Source organism: Aquarana catesbeiana, linkage group LG08 (assembly GCF_042186555.1).
Source record: "Aquarana catesbeiana isolate 2022-GZ linkage group LG08, ASM4218655v1, whole genome shotgun sequence".
Taxonomy (NCBI): domain Eukaryota; kingdom Metazoa; phylum Chordata; class Amphibia; order Anura; family Ranidae; genus Aquarana; species Aquarana catesbeiana.
In genome coordinates, this window is record NC_133331.1 from 250,995,811 (window position 1) to 251,017,364 (window position 21,554).

General features: G+C 49.0%; 1 protein-coding gene across 1 annotated transcript in view; it reads right to left on the minus strand.

The window, feature by feature from the left end:
- LOC141106728 (glutathione S-transferase P 1-like) overlaps positions 1–149 on the minus strand; it is a 40,138-nt gene extending 39,989 nt beyond the window's left edge. Inside the window, exon 1 of the mRNA XM_073597661.1 lies at positions 38–149. Within this exon, the coding sequence (XP_073453762.1) occupies positions 38–149 (112 nt within the window). The remainder of the gene's footprint in view (positions 1–37) is intronic.
- Positions 150–21,554: the final 21,405 nt, after the last annotated feature.

The window sequence follows — 21,554 nt, forward strand, 5'->3', positions numbered from 1 at the left end:
CACTGCTCCTCCATGATGGCAGAGATTGAAGCAATACCAGAGTGGCTGCAGAGACAGGCGCGGGGCTCATGGAGGATCCCCGTCAGGTGAGGTGTCCCATCGCACACGGAGGTCACGGCCTCCGGCGTGCTTTTCACCAGGGCCTGCATCTAGACCCATTCGCCTCCCCAGAAGCCCGACAGAGGAGCGATCGCTTCCCCCGGCAAAACAGCATCAGCCACAGCTTTCAGCAGGCCCTGGGTGGTCCACACGCCGCCTGCCTAATCCGGTGGGTGGGGCCACGGGCTAACATGGCGCCGGTTCCCCGCACGGACATTGTGGGTCAGGAAGCAGGGCGGCATCCCCATCCGCACACAGTGATCAGAGGGGGGAGATGATGAGGGACGGAGAGCCGAGCAGAGACACGGAGGTGGTGGAGCGGGAGATGGGGAAATCGGTGAGGGGGTGGAGCCTACCGGGACGGCGCTCGGTGGGACAAGATGGCGGAGGAAGAACACATGACAGCCAGGGCATCGCCAGGTCAGGTCAGTGACGCCGGTCTGGAGAAGGAGGAATTTCGGGGGTGAAGCGGGCCCCACAAATGCCAAGCACCATGGCCTTAGGGATCTCATCTCCCGGGGGGCTTGCTATGCCACCCATCCTGGAACAGGACGAGAGGTCAGAAGGGAAAGCATCAGGGGAGGAGGAACCACTAGTACCAGCGATGGAGAGCAACGCGGCGGCTGTTGGGGGAGCTCCTGGTCAGCCCGGTAAGTCAATGGTTAATTTGTCTTTGTCTGATGCATTGCAGGATGTGTTAGGGGTGGTAGCTGCGGGTACGGTTAGGCCAGCAATTCCTTTGATACAGTCAGGGGGGGACACGCTGGGCCAGCAGGGGGCAGGGCACAGGCCTGCCAGTGCGGGGTCCGGTACGCAGCTGACGGATTTATTGGAGGGCCTGCGGGCGTTGTTAGGTAGATTTGAGGCAGTGGTTGGAGGAACTGGGGGACCTGGGGTGGAGATGCCCCCGGCAGCTCCGATACCCGTGCAGTCAGGGGTAGGAGTGGTCACCGAGAAGGCAGGGGAAAAAGGGGATACGGAGAAGGCGGAGAGGACCAATATGGTCAGAACTGCGGACGCGGCGAAGTGCGAGGTATACCTCTACTTCGAGGGCCTGATGGGAGCTCATCTAAAACAAGAAGTCCGGGATAAGATTTACAAGGGCGAGTATGTGGAGATTTTTCGCTACTGCCATTGGAAAAAAATAACTTGGACAGGGTGAAACCTGATGTTTCCAAGAAGGAGAACGAGGAAAGAAGGAGGTACAGGCTTATACCGTGTACATTTGTTAACTGGCTGCAAGCGTTTGCCATTATGGTGAGCGTTATTGGTGAGAAGAACCCCATTGCTCAGCTTTGTTCTGTTACATGGACGCTATAGGAGAGGCACATAGGGTGTACGGTGGTACTGCTTGGCTTAGATACGACGAGCAGTTCAGACAGCGCAGAGCAGTCCGCCCGTCTCTGCATTGGGATCATAAAGATATTAGCTTCTGGATGAGGCTTATGTCTTCAGCGAGGGCCCCACCTCAGTTTTTTCAGGGGGAGGCCGGGGGTACACATTCCTCAGGACTGCCGGCCGGAAAGAAGTGGGGAGTATGCTGGCAGTGCAATGAGGGCTCCTGTAAATTTGGAGCAGCATACAAGTTCAAGCACGAGTGCTCTGGGTGAGGGGGAGCCCATACATTGTCCAGGTGTTTTAAGAGAGGGAAGCGTGCCGGCGACTCTGCTCAAAAGAGGGACGACGCCGGTGAGGGTGGAAAGGATGCTTCCTTTCCTAAGTAAGTATCCAGACAGGGGAGCGGCAAAGTTATTGGCTTCGGGTTTTCAGGACGGTTTTAAGATCCCGTGTTCGTTGGCGATGGTTCCGCCAAAGGCAAGGAATCTGACATCTGCTTTACAGCATCTGGGGGTGGTGGGGGACAAATTGGGAAGAGAAGTGTCCATGGGGCGCATGGGGGGGGGCCGTTTGCCAACAAACCCTGGCAGGATTTGGTGGTGTCACCATTGGGGGTGGTGCCCAAGAAGGAACCGAACAAGTTCCGCTTGATACACCACTTATCTTTTCCAAAAGCCATGTTCGCGGCTTTCAGCTCGTTTTTGGAGTGGGTGATTAGGGAGGTTTCCGGCTTAGGTTCAGTCATACATTATTTGGATGACTTTTTGTGTATAGGCCCCCCTGCTTCCTCAGTGTGTGCGATTCTACTTTCCACATTGCAGCACATCGCAGGCAGGTTTGGTATACCATTGGCCGCAGAAAGAATGGAAGTATCAGGCTCCTACTTACCAGACCGGTGAGTCCGCTTGGGCAGAGAGTAGGCTCCCTTACGCGTCCAACTCGCGGCCCCTGGTAAGGTAACAGGAAGCACAGGAGTGCGGAGTGGTATGAGAGCCTGTGAACTAGAGTCCAGATGCTGGTGGAATAGCAGTCTATGAACAGCAGGTGCAGGCTGGAACACAGGCGATGAGACTGAGCAGGATGGTCAGGAGACAGGCTGGGTTCGGCAACAGACTGGCAGCAAGGTACAATAGGAGCAGGCAGAAGCGGAGTCAAACAGGCCAAGGTCAGGTACAGGCAGCAAACAGGGGAATCCAAGGGCAATCCGGGTCGTCAGGAGATCAGGTAAACAGGAAGACAAGACAGGAAACAGGAACTACGGCACAGGAAGCTGATGATCAGGCAGCACTGAACAGAGTGCCTGACAAACTTAAATAGGCCGGCTTGCTCACAGGCACTCCCTCTGGTGGCCAATCCCATGACCAGCAAGGTGAGCTCTCTGACAGTGCCCCCTCCCTAAGGGCAGCCTCCGGATGCCCAGCCGGGCCAACTTGGAGGCATGAACATTTCTGAAAGTCTGTAAAAGTTCCGGGGCATGTAAATTGTTTTCTGGTTCCCAGGAATTGTCCTCCGGACCATACCCCTTCCATTTAATAAGATACTGTATTTGATTGCGCCTTTTCCTACAGTCCAGGATAGCCTCGATTTCAAACTCCTCCTCGTTATTGATCATAACAGGCTCAGGAGGACTGGTACTACGGTTGGGGAAAGGATCAGGAGCGACCGGTTTCAGTAAGGAGACATGGAAAACCGGGTGTATTTTGAAGGAGTCCGGCAGACTGAGCTTGTACGCTACGTTGTTTATTTTTCTTCTCACCGAGAAGGGTCCCATGAATTTAGGCCCTAGTTTCCTAGAAGGGCAAGCCATTTTTAAGTTAGTTGTGGACAGCCATACTTGATTGCCAGGTTCCAGGATAAGCTCCCCGCGCCTCTTCTTGTCGAACGTTTTTTTATAAGAAGCCTGGGATTGGGCCATTGTTTCCTGCAGAAGTTTGTTGTTGGTAGAGAAGAATTCCAATGTCTCGGTCACTCCCGGGAGGGAGCATTCAGGTATTGAGCTGGGTAGAAAGGAGGGATGAAATCCATAATTGGCAAAAAATGGCGTCTGGTTGATGGCTGAGTGCAGGGAGTTATTGTATGAAAACTCCGCAACTGGTAGCAGAGAAACCCAGTCATCCTGGGAAAAGGCCGAGAAACAACGGAGGTACTGCTCCAAGGTTTGGTTGGTTCTCTCCGTCTGGCCGTTTGTCTGAGGGTGATAGGCTGAAGAGAACGCTAACTCAATTTCGAGGGAACCACACAATGCCTTCCAGAACCTGGAGGTGAATTGGACACCCCGGTCCGAGACGATATTAGAGGGAACCCCATGTAATCTCACAATTTCTTTAATGAAGATCTTCGCCGTTTCCACGGCTGAGGGTGTGCCTTTCATAGGCAAGAAGTGAGCCATTTTTGACAATCTATCAATTATGACAAAGATGGTGGAGAAGCCTTCGGATGGGGGCAGTTCCACAATGAAATCCATCGCGATCATTTTCCAAGGTCTGTCAGGGATGGGCAAGGGTTTCAGTAAGCCCCAGGCCTTCGTCCGAATATTCTTGCTTCGGGCACGGGTGTGGCAGGAACTGACGTAATTCCTACAGTCCTCGGCCAACTGTGGCCACCAAAAGGTGCGCTGCACCAGTTCGGTTGTCTTCTGAGCCCCGAAGTGCCCAGCCAACTTGTGGTCATGTCAAAGCTCTAGTACTGGTACCCTAAGGCTCTCAGGAACCATGATCTTCTCCTTATGCCAGAGTAAACCATCTCTTAGGCTGGTCTCAGTGGGTTGGGGTATAGTTGTGGAAGCTTGCCTTATTCTGGAGATTAAATCCCCCTGAAGTAATAAAAAATTTCCTGCAGGCAGGATAGTGTCCGGAGGGACGGCTTCTTTGGAGTCATGGAACATTCGTGAGAGAGCGTCTGGTTTGATGTTTTTGGAGCCGGGTCTGTAGGTTATATGAAATTGAAAGCGAGAGAAGAAGAGCGCCCATCTGGCTTGTCGCGGTTTTAGTCTCTTGGCAGATCTCAAGTACTCCAAGTTCTTGTGGTCCGTGTAGATTAGAATAGGATGTACAGCACCCTCCAAAAGATAGCGCCACTCCTCCAGAGCCGTCTTGATGGCCAGAAGCTCCCGGTCTCCTACATCGTAGTTTCTTTCAGACACCGATAATTTGCGAGAAAAAAAAGCTATTGGAAACAGAAGGGCCATGGGGCCCTGACGTTGGGAGAGTACAGCTCCTACTGCGACCTCTGAGGCGTCAACCTCCAACACGAATGGCAAGGCAGAGTTAGGGTGTTTGAGGATGGAGGCCGACGTGAATAATCCTTTTAATTTTTCAAAGGCCAATTGAGCCCTGGGGGTCCAGCAGAATCGGGTTCCCTGTCTTGTTAATTCAGTAATGGGGGCGATGATCTTGGAAAAGTCTCTGATGAATTTCCTATAGAAATTGGAAAATCCAACGAAGCGTTGGACCCCCTTCTTGTCCGTGGGTGCGGGCCAGTCCAGGATGGCGGACACCTTTTGAGGGTCCATTTTAATACCTTCCACTGAAATGATGAGCCCCAGGAATTGGATGCATTGGAGTTCAAATTCACATTTATCGAGTTTAGCATACAGCCCGTGTTGCCTGAGCCGGGCGAGGACATTCCGGACGTGCCTGCGATGGTCAGTCAGTGATGATGAGAAAATGAGAATGTCATCGAGGTAGACAATGACGTAGAGATCCAAAAATTCCCGGAAGATGTCGTTCACAAAATGTTGGAATGTGGCGGGGGCATTGCATAGACCGAAGGGCATAACGCAATACTCGAAATGCCCAAAACGAGTGCGAAAAGCGGTTTTCCACTCGTCCCCCTCCCGGATACGGATTAAATTATAGGCTCCGCGAAGATCCAGTTTTGTGAAGACAGTTGCCGTTCCTAGCCTCTGGAATAATTCAGGCACCAGGGGTAAGGGGTAGCGATTCTTGATCGTTATCCGATTTAATTCCCGGTAGTCGATACATGGCCGAAGGGAATGATCTTTTTTTTCCACAAAGAATATGCCTGCGCCGGCCGGAGATGTGGACGGGCGGATGAACTTTTTCTTTAAATTCTCATCAAGGTATTGTTTTAGTGTATCCAATTCCTGCTCAGTCAATGGAAAGATCCTACCGAAGGGTACTTCGGTTCCAGGTAGCAGCTCTATAGGGCAATCATAGGGCCTGTGTGGCGGTAGAGTCTCAGCACCTTTCTTGCTGAATACATCAGAGAAATCTCGGTAGGGTTCTGGGATGGCTTGGTGTGAGTTGGTTTCAGGGTGTAGGCCGAGGAGTTGAGGTATCTCATGGGCCATTCTTGGCAGGCAATGTTGTTGGCAATAATCAGAGAGAAACTCCACTTTCCCAGAAACCCAGTTGATATGGGGGTTATGGCCCAGCAACCACGGCATGCCCAGGATGACAGGGAACAGGGGAGAGGAAATGAAATCTAGATGGAGGAATTCCTGGTGTTGAGAGTTTATAGTAGCTATTATAGGGATAGTCTCTTGAATGACAGGACCGGAACGGAGGGCGGAACCGTCTGCAAGGTGGACATCCAGGCTCTGGGTCTTGAGTCGGAGTGGGATATCATGCTGAGCTGCAAAGGCCTGGTCCATGAAGCAGCTGCATGCTCCAGAATCAACGATGACTGGAACTTGGATAGCCTTTCCGGGAAGCTGCAAAGTGACAGAGATGGTAAGGTGAGTACTAGGTTTTGGCATGATAGTAGCACATATCCGAGCATAAGAACGACACTTACGCGTCTTGTTGGGGCAGACGCTGGCGTAGTGCCCAGGTTCCCCACAGTAGAGGCATAGGTTAAGGTTACGTCTTCGTAACTTCTCTTCAGGAGTCAAGGAAGGACGGAGCAGACCAAGCTGCATAGGCTCTGACGTGTCGAAAACTGGAGAGGTTGGAGGAGCCAAAGGCCTACTAGGAGGACTGGGAACCTGTGGAAGCATCCAAGTGGGTCGATAGGCACTGGTAGATCTTTCGGTGCGTCATTCTCTCAGACGACGGTCAATTTGGATTGAGAGGTTAATTAATTCTTCCAGGGTCTGAGGTATCCCAACCCGTGCTAACTCGTCCTTGAGTGGATCAGACAAACCCATTCTAAACTGATGACGCAGAGCCGCGTCATTCCATGCCGTATCGGAACTCCAGCACCTAAATTCAACAGCATAGTCCTCCGCTGCCCTGCGGCCTTGCCGAAGGGAGTGCAGGGAAGCTTCAGCAGAAGCGGTTAGTTGAGGATCCTCATAAAGTTGAGACATCGCCAAGAAGAAGGCGTCCAGACTTTCCAGGGCATCTGACTTTTGTTCCAGAAGGTGATGGGCCCAGGTTTGAGGCTCACCGGACAACAGGGAAATAACAAAGCCCACCTTGGTGGCTTCTAGGGAGAAGGTCCGAGGCTGCAGAGCAAAATAGAGACTACATGCATTCCGGAATGCACAGTATTTACTACGGTCTCCAAAAAATCTCTCCGGTATAGGTACTTTGGGCTCTGGAGGGAGCATGACTACGGAGGGTGCCCCGGTTGCAGACGAAGTCCCCTGAGGATTGGTAGGTGCAGACAGGGCCTGAACACGTTCCTCTAGTCGGGTATAGCCATCCTGTAAACTTTTGACTGCTTGGGTTAATCCTGCCAAGTGTCTGCAAAGTTCGTCCATAGGGGAGGCCCCCTGCCCGGACTCGGTCATGGCTGCCTGATACTATCAGACTCCTACTTACCAGACCGGTGAGTCCGCTTGGGCAGAGAGTAGGCTCCCTTACGCGTCCAACTCGCGGCCCCTGGTAAGGTAACAGGAAGCACAGGAGTGCGGAGTGGTATGAGAGCCTGTGAACTAGAGTCCAGATGCTGGTGGAATAGCAGTCTATGAACAGCAGGTGCAGGCTGGAACACAGGCGATGAGACTGAGCAGGATGGTCAGGAGACAGGCTGGGTTCGGCAACAGACTGGCAGCAAGGTACAATAGGAGCAGGCAGAAGCGGAGTCAAACAGGCCAAGGTCAGGTACAGGCAGCAAACAGGGGAATCCAAGGGCAATCCGGGTCGTCAGGAGATCAGGTAAACAGGAAGACAAGACAGGAAACAGGAACTACGGCACAGGAAGCTGATGATCAGGCAGCACTGAACAGAGTGCCTGACAAACTTAAATAGGCCGGCTTGCTCAGAGGCACTCCCTCTGATGGCCAATCCCATGACCAGCAAGGTGAGCTCTCTGACAGGAAGGCCCAACGGCTGAACTTAGCTTTTGGCGATAGTAATAGACTCAATGGCGATGGAGTGCCGCTTGCCCAGAGGTAAGTTGGAGGACTTGCAGAAGGAAATTCGGGAAATCCACGGACTGCGGAAAGTTCAGTTGAGGACTCTGCAGTCGTTGCTGGGTAAGTTGAATTTTGCCTGCAGGATCATCCCCATGGGGCAGGTTTTGCCGACGGCTGTCGGCAGCCACCGCGGGGGTAAAGGCCCCGACTCACTTTATTCGCCTGACCGGGGAACACAGGGAGGATTTAAAGGTGTGGTATGAGTTTTTAGCCTCATACAATGGCAGGGCGGTGTGGATGTCTGGCCCGGTGAGTAATTTCGATGTAGAGCTGGTTACAGATGCTGCAGGCTCCACGGGCTATGGTGCATTTTTCCAAGGGCAGTGGAGCGTGGAACCCTGGCCGCAGTCTTAGGAGAGGGCGGAGTTCCTTAAGAATTTAGTGCGACTGGAACTTTTCCAGTGGTGCTGGCTTTGGAACTGTGGGGGAGGCATGCCAGAATCTAAAGTTGAGAATAAATTGTGACAACATGGGAGTAGTGCAGGTGGTCAATCGCATGTCTGCGTCACCACAACCAGTTATACGGCTTTTGCGGAAACTGGTGTTGAGGTGTTTGAGATTAAATATTTTATTTATGCGGTGCACATCCCGGGTGTTGACAATTCGCTAGCTGACTCCTTGTCTCGATTTCAATGGGACAAGTTCAGGGAGCTGGCTCCGGGTGCACAAAAGGAAGGAGTTCCTTGCCCGGACTGGATTTGGGAGCTGCCCTTGGAGTCACCGCGGGATGGATTTGGCAGTCTAAGTGAGTCCACTTGGTCAGCGTACGCGAAGGTATGGAAAGAATGGTCAGGGTTGGTACAGGAGGCAGGGGCTGGGAAAATGGGGTCTGACGGGCGGTTACTGGTATTGTATTTTGTAGCTAGGAACATTGAAAAATGTTTTTTCGGTCTCTTCCATCGATAAAAAAATGGCGGGCTTATCGTTTCTTTTCAAATTAATGGGAGGGGAGGACTGGAAAAAAGATTTTGGGTGAAGCAGGCCATAAAGGGTTATCGAAAACAGCATATGTGGAAGTACGTGAGACGGCCTATCACTTTTGCGAACCTGGGGTCCGTATGTGCGATGTTGGGTTCAATATGTAAATCGCGGTATGAAGCGTTGCTGTTTACAGCAGTGTTCTCGCTAGCATTTTTGGGGTTTTTCGGACAGGGGAGTTGGTCAGCCCATCGAAGTGTTTAGCAGTGGGCCTGTTGGGAGCAAGATGTGCAGGTGGAGGTGGATAGAGTGTGTTTGCGGCTGCGCAGGTCAAAAACTGATCACCAGGGTAAGGGTGTGGATGTGTCGCTGTTCGCATTACCTGGGTCTAGGGTGTGCCCTGTTGAGGCAGTGCGTGAATTTCCGAAGATTAGAACAGATGGGGCAGGGCCATTCCTGAGGCATGAGGATGGGTACTACTTGTCAGTTCATATCAATTTTTAGGAAATGTCGTAAAGCAGCTGGGTTGGACGGGGCAGGGTACGCTTCACACTCCTTCCGCATAGGGGCGGCTACAGAAGCTACCAGATGTGGGTTGGATGAGGCGGCTGTGCGCAGAATTGGAAGATGGGATTCGAGGAGATTTCGGTCTTATATTAGGCCTCATTTGGCCGTGGAATAGATATAAAAAAAAAAAACTATCTTGGATGTTTACAGGAAAAGGAGGGTGCATGTGGGATTCGCATGTTGTGATATGGTTGTGTTAAGTTGACAGGTGTGTTGCTGCCTTTATGTTATTTGTTTGTCGTTTCAGATGGAGGTTCAGTACGCCTTGTCTGGATCATAGGGCACTCCTAGGTGTGTTGGGGGGCCAGGAAAGGAGACGTAAGACCGGATGGAGGCAATTGGGTATTTTCCAGGAGGGAGGCTTATCGGAGATGGTTGGGGATACCCGGGATGAGGTGGGGTAGAGTGATGGTGGAGGTGGAGAGGTACGTAAGGCTGGATAGACCACCTGACGTGTTAGTGATACATGCGGGTGGGAATGATTTGGGGATCCGGACAGTCAGGGACCTGATCGCGGATATTAAATCCGATTTCACACACTTGCGCACTAAATTCCCGGGTACCCCTTTTTGCTGTGGTCTGACATTGTGGCTAGAACGACATGGCGTTGGGCTAGATCTGTGGTGAGCATCAGTAAGACTCGTATCAACAAAGTAGTGGGTAGGTTCGTGGCACAGAATGGGGGTATTGTGATTAGGCACAGAGAGCTTGGAAAAAATGTGGGGCTCTACTTGAGGAGTGATGGAGTTCGTCTCTCTGAAGTGGGGACTGACTTATGGCTATGGGTTTACAGGAAGGGATAGAACGGGCCCTGAGGGTGTGGAGGTGCCCTCAAGGGTAAGGTTGTCACCCTTTCGGGCTGTGGCGGTGTTCTTCTGGTGGTCTTTGACGGTGGCAGTAAACGGAGGGATCAAAAAGGGGTGGGGGGCTCATCGTTTGTATGTGCCCCTCCGGTGTATTCCTGAACGGTGGATGGAATACTGGAATGGTTGCACTGTGGGAAGGGGTTGTCTCCGAGCGGTCACAGCTGGAGGCCTATCAGTTTGGAAAAGGTCCCACAGTGCATTGGTGTGGTATGTGGTTATACGTGGTTAAAAGGTGGGTCACCGTCAGAGACCATCAGACTGGGGTTAACAGGTTATGTTATTGTTTATTATATTTATATATACAGTATATATAATATATATATATATATAGTGGTTTGGAGTTATTTAGTTGGTTTGTTTTAATAAAATAGGCTTTTATGGCCATTTTACTCCATAAAATATAAGTGTGGTCTCATTATTTGAGGTGGGTAAGGTATGGGTTGGAGTATAAGTGGGTAACAGCGATAAGAATGAAGGGGACATTTAGACTACACTGGTCAAGATCCTGAGTAAAATGTTGCACAAAGAGCTTGCATATACAGTACACAGGTATAGACGCATAAATGTATATATGCGGATACATGCTTAAAAATCTTCTTCATTCTCTTCTAGTTGCCAGTGTTGAGCTATGTTCACATGGGCATAAAAATTTACTGATTGTATTATGCATGTTTTTTTCTAGCACAAAAGTTCCTGCGTAATTGCTTGCTTTTAGATATGTTTTTTAAATGCATATAATTGTCCTGTTTTTTTTTTTTCCAACACCTGCACCTCGCATCCTCAGATGCAGATGTTTACGGAACTTAACACATTGCATATTAGCACTCACCTGTGTGAATGTCTGCATTGAAAACAATGCAGCTGCATTCAGATCCGTAAATAAAAGAAAAAATGTAATTGTGTTTTTTTTTTTTTTTTTACAACTGTGTGAGTTTAGTCTTGCAATATACATATATTTGGGGTGTTCTATTTGTGTGTGGTCTTTTTTGATGTTGGTTGAACTGGATGGACCTGTGTCTTTTTTCAGCCATATTAACTATGAAACTATGTGTAGCCAGGAGCTGGCTATTATGCCTGCAATTCAGAGACATTTTTGCAGGGCTATTAATGTGGGGTTAGCTCCCTCTTTTGTTGGCTGGAGCTCTGCTTTATTGTGAGCTGCTGCTGATTTATGGCCTACACAGCGTGGAGCTGTTCAGCTGCACCTGGAGGAACCTCTGCAGACAACATTGCTTCTCTTTCCCAGCAGACCGGTGGCTGTTCCAGGTTATACAGGGACGCCAGATGCCATTATGCCAGAGCCAGGATCCAGAGGGAGTTTCCTGAAAGAGTTTAATTCATCACCTGCATCTGTTAGGATTGAGTTCTCCTGCTGGTGGCACTGTGCTGCTCTGGGCTGTTTGCTGCAGCTCCAGTGTCCACCAGCAGGTGCCTCCCAAGAGCCAGCAGGCTGGAATGATCAGTGACACCAGGGTTCAGCTGCCAGCCAGGTGGATATTTAAGGCTGCTCCTCCCTTCCCCCAGTGCATTTCTATCCTGTTGATTGTGCCCTTGCTACCAGATCCTTGTGCTTCCTGTAGCCTAATCCTTCCTGCACCCCTCTGCCTTGCTCCTGCTCCCTGCTCCTGTACGCAGTCGTGATTCCCTTCCCTGCATCCCTGTTATCTTTATCCCTTATATTGTACATATATTTTATATAGTTAGGTTTATTAGTTATTTTTGTTCTTGTTTGCTGGAGTGGTTTATGTTTTCACTGGTTGCTGTGTATGTTTATTGGTGTGTGTTCACTAATAATAAATACCACTTTAAGAATATTTACGTTGTTTGTTTGGTCTCAGTTTCTGGGTGTAGCTACGTGTCTGGTCTCCTTGCCGGTGATTCCTGACATAATAGCGACGCCCACTAATGGCCAGATCTGTTACACTTAGGAACTGAGAGCCAGTTACTTACACTTTTTTTGCCTTTGTCAGAATACTGAGAGTGAAGGTTTTTTGTCGTGTGCAGCTTGCCCCCTTTAAAAAAAAAAAATCAAATTTAATTCCAGCACCAGAACTCCTGCATAACACTAAACTGATGACCTATAAGGGCTTTGCGTGTGTGCACCCATGAAATGACGTATATTGACATCCCAAGTTCAGGAGATGGGGTCTCCTACAGGCTTCTCCCCCATGACAGGCCAGCTATTCTCTGGGTTCCACTGGCTGGCCGCAGAGAGGCTGGATGAGCAGGGCAGGCTGCAGGAGAAGCTTAGTTTTGGGCCCCACCAGGACAAGTGGCCCGGTGCCTGGCGTCTGCCCTATGGCCAGTCTAGGCATAGGTCTATCCATCAAGGCTGTCTCTGTCCCCGATGCTGCCTGCCCTGCTCCTCCAATGGCTTTACATCGCCCCGAGGAGGGAGGTGGGCAGAGAACTGACAGGGCTGCTGCCTGGAGGAGAGGAGGCCAATTGAGCGACTGCAAATCTCCTACTCCTCCTTGGTGTGTGATCACAGCTGCAGAGCCATGGCTGCGCCCTAGGCGGCAGTGTGCCCTCGGCAGCTGCCTAGTTTGCCTAGTTGTAGCACCGGCCCTGACTAGAAGGGTGATGCGAGCTGAAGTAATAAAACTATGCAAAAAAAAAAAACGCTTTGATGTCTTCCTTGGTCTACCAGTATGCTTGCCTTTAACTACCTTCCCATGTTGTTTGTATTTGGTCCATGTTTTAGACACAGCCGACTGTGAACAACCAACATCTTGTGCAACACTGCGTGATGATTTACCCTCTTTAAGGAGTTTGATAATCCTCTCCTTTTTTTCAATTGACATCTCTGGTGTTGGAGCCATGCTTCATGTCAGTCCACTTGTTGCAACAGCTCTCCAAAGTGTGATCACTCCTTTTTACCTATGTAGCACTAATTCATGGTGGAGCTGCTGGTTTAAGCGGGTCTGTTACCTTCATTCTGCTTCCCTCTGTTTCACCGGCACCGGGTCTAGGGTTCCGTTGAGTTTACTCCTGGACAACACACGCACCAACACTGGAGTACGTTTTCAATGCCTTATTAAACAAACGACTTAGGAAGTAGCAGGAAAGAGGTAGAAAGGAAACTTGCAGAAGAAACTCAAATATTCTCTGATGGGGTTCTCTTGACAAAATGTCCTGGTAGAATTCAAATACTATTTGAAATGCGCTCCCCTTGTGGGACACACTCCTTGCTCATCTGGATAGGCCTCTCTCACCGGTCTAGCAGCCAGCACGCAGCACGAATCAAAGTCTCTGCCACAGACTTGTTTGGGAACAAAATCCGTACAATCCTCTGCCACAGGATGTATAGGTTTTTCTATAGTGAAAGTCAGTCACAGTGCTTGAACCTTTAATCCGAGCCGGCAACACTATGCTGTATAGTTACTTTTGGATACGTCCTCCAACCGAGTCACCAGGCCCCTCTATAGACCAGCACGCTGCGTCTCTCCAAGACGGGTCCTCCCCTGGGATCTCCTCAGCTGTCCAGCTTCGTCACACAGGACCGACAGCTCAGGACCATTCCTCGGCCGCGGTGGTAGGCTCCAGACAAGCCTCTGGACCCACCCCTGCGCCGCTGTATCATGGGCCTCCCGAACGGAGGACCACGAGGTAGCTCCTTAACGCATACCTGTCGGCCAGGAGGGCCAGCAGGTGGCTGTAAAACGAACCCAAAATATGGCGTCTGTCCTATAAATACCCTCGCCCAGAATGCAACTCGGAGGACCACCTCCACCGAGCATGCCTCCGGGACAGAGGAGCATCCATTCGCTTCAACACGTTGCCTTTCCAACCCTGACCAGTGGCAACAGCGACACCCACCGGTCAGCACTGAAACACACACAACGTCAGCCAAGCTGGAACAGAGGCAAACTTTAACCTTCCTAACGCACAATTTACTAAATTTACCTAACATGCGGTAGATTGCAAATCTACCAGCGCTACATACTCCCCCCACTACAATAGACGTTGTCCCCAACGTCTGTCCCAACACAGTAACAATAACTCTCAAGCCTGAGAGTAAGCATTTGAGTTTCTTATAACTTTGGATAGGCAAAGGGAGAGAAAGGACAGTTTAAAGACACTATGAGACTTATATCTATAAAACATTATGTTCACAGCCGCGAACAAAACCACATTATAATGATACACAACCTCACTAACTAACTAGCTGAAAAGCCTCCCAGCTCTATATATGATCCGATAATCCCTGAAAAGGAAACATAGTTAGACACACACATATACATCCTATACAACAGTAGGAGCAAAGCCTCATTAAAAATGAAACTCTCTTCCCACAACCTATACTAGAAAAAATATATACTTTAGGAGTCCATCCCTGCATAAGAACTTTTTTTTTTCTTTTTATAAAAGAAATCTGGCTAGCAAAAAAGAAGTCCTTGGATTCAAACACTCAACAGAATCTGTAGATCTTGACCACGCAGTTCTCTTTACCCTGACACTATCTAACTAGGTAATTTCAAAGTTCTATTGTCCATAATTACCAGTAAAACCGGGCATCTGGCAGAGTCAATGATTTCCCTTCTTTATCCACAGTGGTAATAAAGTACACAACATTGTCCTTTCCTGGTCTGCAAATTACCACTTTATCGGCATAGATGTGCCGACCGAAGTTCCAATGTACAAAGCATCTGCTGAAACGTTCATCCATCCGGACGGAACGTCCAGTCTTCCTGAAGGGCTTAGGCACAGACAAGTAGTCCCAAACAGCCTTACTGCACCAAAGTTCCTGATTAGCTTCAATCTCCTGCATAATATCCTGGGGCACATAAGGAAACTCCAATCCATACTCTGCGGCCACACGCTTGTTTAACATCCGTTGCAAGCGAGCAAGTTTTGGCAAAGATCTGTCTCTCCCTGTCAAGTTCTCACGTACCTGACTGATGAGCCCGATAGTGCAGAGGAAGGCCTCCCTTACGTATCTGACTCGCGGCCCCTGGTAGAGCAGACAGGTGGCACGGGAGTGCAGAATGGTATGAGTGCCTGGCAGGATCAACAGCAGATGGGTCAGATGGCAGGCACAGCAGGCCGGACCAGTAGGCTGGATGGATCAGCAGACAGGTGAGCAGACTGGATGGATCAGCAGACAGGTGAGCACACTAGATGGATCAGCAGACAGGTAAGCAGACTGGGACTGAAGCTGGATGGCTCCAGTAGGTAAGTATAGCAGACTGGAGGAGAGTCTTGGAACGTCAGGCAGGCCGAGTCGATAATCAGGCTGGCAACAAAGGTACAAGAGGAGCAGGCAGAAGGAATTGTCAAACAAGCCAAGGGTCAGGTGCAGGCGGATAGCAGGAACAGTCTCAAAACAAGCCGGGTCAAACAGGAACACATATCAGATCTTCAGGAAACACATACACAGAGCTGCAGATCAAACAGCAAGGACACAGAGCTGCTGAGGTGTTTAAATAAGGCAGCCTGTTGCCAATTCGGGAGCAAGAACAGCAAGTAGTACAAGACTCCACATAACTCTTACAGTCATCTACCACCTGAGGCCACCAGAACGTGCGTTGTACTAGTTCGGCCGTCTTCAGGGCACCGAAGTGCCCAGCCAGCTTGTGGTCATGACAGAGCTCCAATACTGCCACCCTTAAGTCCTTAGGTACAACAATTTTACCTTCATGCCACAGTAGACCATCCTGTGCCTGTAAGCTGGTTTCAGAAGGCAAAACAACCTCAGCAGAAGCCTGTTTGATTTGGGATAGCAGATTCTCCTGTAGTATGAGAAAGTTTCCTGAGGGAAGGATGGTGTCTGGAAGTGTGGACCTCTCAGAGTCGTTGAACATACGTGAGAGTGCATCTGGTTTTGTATTCTTCGACCCTGGCCTGTACGTTATATGGAATGAGAATCTAGAGAAAAAAAGTGCCCACCTTGCCTGCCGTGGTTTTAATCTTTTTGGTGTTCTCAGATATTCCAAATTCTTGTGGTCCGTATAGACCAGAATGGGATGTGCTGCACCTTCAAGTAAGTAACGCCATTCTTCTAATGCGGCCTTGATGGCCAAAAGCTCACGGTCTCCCACATCATAATTTCTTTCCGCTGTAGATAATTTGCGGGAAAAGAAAGCAACTGGGTAAAGTAGGGCTTTAGCTTCTTGCCGTTGAGACAGCACAGCCCCTACTGCAACTTCCGAGGCGTCAACTTCAAGAACAAACGGTAAGGCAGAGTCAGGGTGCATCAAGATGGAGGCTGAAGTGAACAGTTTTTTGAGGGCTTCAAATGCCGATTGCGCTTTGGGAGACCAGAGGAATTGGGTTCCTTGTTTAGTTTGTTCGGTAATGGGGCAATAATAGCAGAGAACCCCCTAATAAACTTTCGGTAGAAGTTGGCAAACCCAATGAAGTGCTGAACCCCCTTCTAGTCCACAGGAGCTGGCCAATCTAAGATGGCGGTGACTGAGATTATCAGGCCTAAGAACTGCATACACTCAAGTTCAAATTCACACTTCTCCGTGCCATGGATCAGCCTGGACCTTAGGTGGCAGATCCATGACACTCCCCATAACAGGCGGTACACAGGAATTTAGTGACTTTCTCACCATAGACCCAGCTGGTGTCTGTAGTGAACTAGTAGCCTTTGGCAAAGTCTCAGCAACAGTACTGTGTGTTTCCACACAGGGTGATGTCTTCCCAGAACTCAGGGCAGTCCATTCAGAAAAAGTCATTGTGGAGGCAGCATCTTCGCCTTGTGACCACAATAGCTCATGCGACATGGTTTCAAATAAGTCATCATCACCGGAAAGATCCGGCATGGATTCTATTTCCGAGTCCCTCAATTCTTCCACTGGCAAATATTTATTTACAGTCCCCAACAGTGGCTTACCCGTTCCGTATGTAGACTCTGGTAGCTCCGGCTCAGGCATCCTCTGGGGTAAGCCTCGACCACGGCCGCGGGAAGCCTTTACATAGCCCACCTTCTTCTGAGTATGCACCATGGGAGTAGGCGTAGTGGACTTAGGAACTAAAGTAATGTCTCCGGGGAGACAACAGTAACAATGTCTCTTTCTGGAACACTGTCAGTAACAACAGGCAAAGTGGCGGCCCGTCGCTCCCTCTCTGTAGCGATACCTGTCACCCAATCCATCCAATAGGCACGGGGCGACATGGTAGGTTGCTCCACCACAAACAGGTATTCTCGAAGATGCACGGCCAATCCTTCGCATCGATGGCAGGCCATGCCCAGTCCCTCAACATCTCTCGAGGTATACAGGTCAAACCTCCCCTGCGGCTTCAATCGAACTCCACTATCCATGAGCAGAGTCCCAGATTGCACAGTATTCATCACGGTGCTTGCAGGGAACATTCTGGGTCCCACAACTGATTGCAACGCCAACAAAGACATGGCCACACTCTGATCTTCTCAGCATGATCACGAGGCCTCTCTTTTCCTCTGCCGCCAAACACACACACGCGTCCCACGCGGTAGCAAGTAGGGTAACTCCTCCCACTTGTTCTTTCAGTCACGTAACTCCCGGGCCTTTTTCTGGTGCCCAGTGTCTACGCACTTAGAGGCAAAGTCCTGCAGTGTAACCTTTCCTCTTCCTGGAAAGATTTTTATTTTTCAAAGTCCAGCTCTCTCTGTAAACTCCCAGTAAAACACTCCACTGGGTTGCAATAATTGACGGTCAACAAATCCCGGACAACGCCTCCACATGTAGCACTAACTCACGGTGGAGCTGCTGGTTTAAGCGGGTCTGTTACCTTCACTCTGCTTCCCTCTGTTTCACCGGCACCGGGTCTAGGGTTCCGTTGAGTTTACTCCTGGACAACGCACGCACCAACACTGGAGTACGTTTTCAATGCTTTATTAAACAAACGACTTAGGAAGTAGCAAGGAAACAGGTAGAAAGGAAACTTGCAGAAGAAACTCAAATATTCTCTGATGGGGTTCTCTTGACAAAATGTCCTGGTAGAATTCAAATACTATTTGAAATGCGCTCCCCTCGTGGGACACACTCCTTGCTCATCTGGATAGGCCTCTCTCACCGGTCTAGCAGCCAGCACGCAGCACGAATCAAAGTCTCTGCCACAGACTTGTTTGGGAACAAAATCCATACAATCCTCTGCCACAGGATGTATAGGTTTTTCTGTAGTGAAAACCAGTCACAGTGCTTGAACCTTTAAGCTGAGCCAGCAACACTATGCTGTATAGTTACTTTTGGATACGTCCTCCAACCGAGTCACCAGGCCCCAACCGAGGCAAACCTATCAGCAGTCCAATTATAGGAGAGGACAGGACGGGAGGAGAGGAGGATGAGAGAAGACACATGGAGGGGAGAAAATGCATGGAGGAGAGAAGACGCATGGAAGACACCACTCGCCGTCACCCACTGTCCCACCGAGACAGGGTAAGTGCCGGGCAGATGGCGAGCTGGCGGGAGGGATCACAGTGGCAGCATTGGATGGCACAGTGGGAGCATTTGATGGCACAGTGGCAGCATTGGGAGCATTGGATGGCACAGTGGCAGCATTGAATGGCACAGTGGGAGAATTTGATGGCACAGTGGCAGCATTGGGAGCATTTTATGGCACAGTGGCAGCATTGGATGGCACAGTGGGAGCATTTGATGGCACAGTGGCAGCATTGGAAGCATTTGATGGCACAGTTGCAGCATTGGGAGCATTTGATGGCACAGTGGCAGCATTTGATGGCACAGTGGCAGTGTTTGATGGGGACAGTGGCTACAATTGATGAGAACAGTGGCTCCATTTGATGGCACAGTGGCACCGTTTGATGGGCACAGTTACAGTGGCTGCAATTGATGGGCACAGTGGCTGCATTTGATGGTACAGTGGTGGTATTTGATGGCACAGTGGCTGCATTTGATGGCATATTGAGGCTGAAATTGATGTTTTTTTTCAAATTTTTCAATTTGTTTGCACCCCCCAAAAATTTTGAGCACCAGCCGCCACTGCTTGAAGCCCCTTGATTAAAATATGAAGGTCAATATTTCCACAGCAGAAGCTAAAGGCTTTCCATTAGCAGATATGTGTTTAACCAACAGACAGCATAGGTCTTATACACTGATCAGACAAAACATTATAATCATCCATCATAACATTTTGAACACCCACCTAATACTGAGTAGGCCACCCATTTGCCACCAAAAACGGCCCTGATCATTGAGGCAAGGACTCAACACCCAGCCATCCATATGATGTAAAAAAACACATGATTCACCAGACTAGGTCACCTTCTTAAATTGCTCTGTGGTCCAGTTCTGATGCTCACGTGCCCACTGTAGGCACTTTTAGATGTAGTCATGGGTCAGCATGGGTACCTGGTCCCTCACTAGTCACCAGTCTGTGGCTACATAGTCCCATACACAAAAAATTGTGATGCATGTGTTCTGACACTTTTATTGGAAGCAGCATTAGCTTTTTCTGCAATTTAAGCTAAAGTAGCAAGTTTATTGGACTACATGGGCCAGCCTTTGCTCCCCATGTGCATCAGTGAGCCTTGGCTTTCCCTGATCTTGTCACTGGTTCACCAGTTTTCCTTCTTTGGACCACTTTTAGTAGATCCTAACCACAGCAGACTGAGAACATTCCACAAGAGATACAGTTTTAAAGTTGCTCTGACCCAGTCTTCTAGCCATTACAATTTGGCCCTTGTTAAAGTGTAAGTAAACCCCTCTATCGGTTTCAGCCAAGGAAGCTGCCATCTTTGGCTCTGTTTAATCTACAACTGCCATGATGCTGCACATGTGAGCAGTTATGACGCCAGCCATTGGATGGTTTGACAGTTTGGTTGAGAGCACAACCAATGGGAGTGTTACATTTCAAGCACGTGTTTTATGGATGGGTTTACTTCCGCTTTAAAGTGACTCCAATCTTTACACTTGCTCGCTTTATTCTGCTTTCAACATTTCAACTTCAGGGAAGACATGTTCACGTGATGCCTAATATATCTCATCCACTTTTTGCCATTGTGACGAGATAATCAATTTTACTCACTTTCCCAGTCAGTAGTTATAATGTTATGGCTAATTGGTGTATATCCCATTCCCTAGCATCATATAGGGCTGAAACAACCAATCTCTCCTACGAGCTCGTAGGAGAGAGGTTTGCTCTGCATTGTTTTTATGTGAGTACATCTACTTAAAGATTTTTAATAAAGCATTACCTGGTTAAGACATACTTCACTATCGAGTACCTTTGTCCTGCATATTCCTGTACATACATACCTGAGATGTGGAGGCTGAGCTAGGATCCGCGCTGGTCCAGGACCCCTGATAGGACCATAGCCACTTGTAATCAGCTGCCATTAGGATAACCCAACACCGGCAAGCGTGGATATAGGGACGCGATGGAGGCTCAGGCCTGGCGTTTTAGCTACAATTCATGCGGTTGACCTAGCACCGCTAGGTAAGGGGCCACTGCTTACATTAGTGTTTTATGCACGAAGAGGACACTGAGTGAATTGCATCCCAGACACCCCACTGTTGTTCTGTTGAATACACCAGAACTTGCTTTTGCACCTTCAATGACTTTTACACTGGCACTTTAAGTTTGCTGCACTTACTGGCATGTCATTGGTCATTTGTTTCGCAGGCCAGCACAATATATTTTCTATCACTATTATTGGGACATTTATTTATATTATTTATTATCCATATTGCGTTGGATTGATGTGTTTTATTTGCGATATCTAGATCACCTTTAACCACCTCAATACAGGGCACTTACACCCCCTTCCTGCCCAAGCCATTTTTCAGTTTTCAGCGCTGTCGCACTTTGAATGACAATTGCGCGGTCATGTTACACTGCACCCTAATTAAATTTTTATCATTTTTTTCCCCACAAATAGAGCTTTCTTTTGGTGGTATTTGATCACCTCTGCGGTTTTTATTTATTGCGCTATAAACAAAAGAAGAGGGACAATTTTGAAAAAACACAATATTTTTTACTTTTTGCTATAATAAATATCCAATTTTTTTTTTTTTTTTAACAAATTTTTTCCTCAGTTTAGGCCGATACGTATTCTTCTACATATTTTTGGTAAAAAAAAATTGCGATAAGCGTATATTGATTGGTTTGCGCAAAAGTTATAGCGTCTACAAAATAGGGGATAGATTTATAGCATTTTTATTATTTATTTATTTTTTACTAGTAATGGCGGCGATCTGCAATTTTTATTGTGACTACGATATTGCGGCGGACACATCGGACACTTTTGACACATTTTTGGGACCATTCACATTTATACAGCGATCAATGCTATAAAATTGCATTGATTACTGTGTAAATGTGACTGGCAGGGAAGGGGTTAACACTAGGGGGCGCTCGAGGGGTTAATGTGTGACCTAAGGAGGTGATTCTAACTGTGGGGGGAGGGGACTGACTGGGGGAGGTGACCGATCGCTGTCCCTATGTACAAGGGACACGCCATCGGTCTCCTCTCCTCTCTGACAGGACGTGGA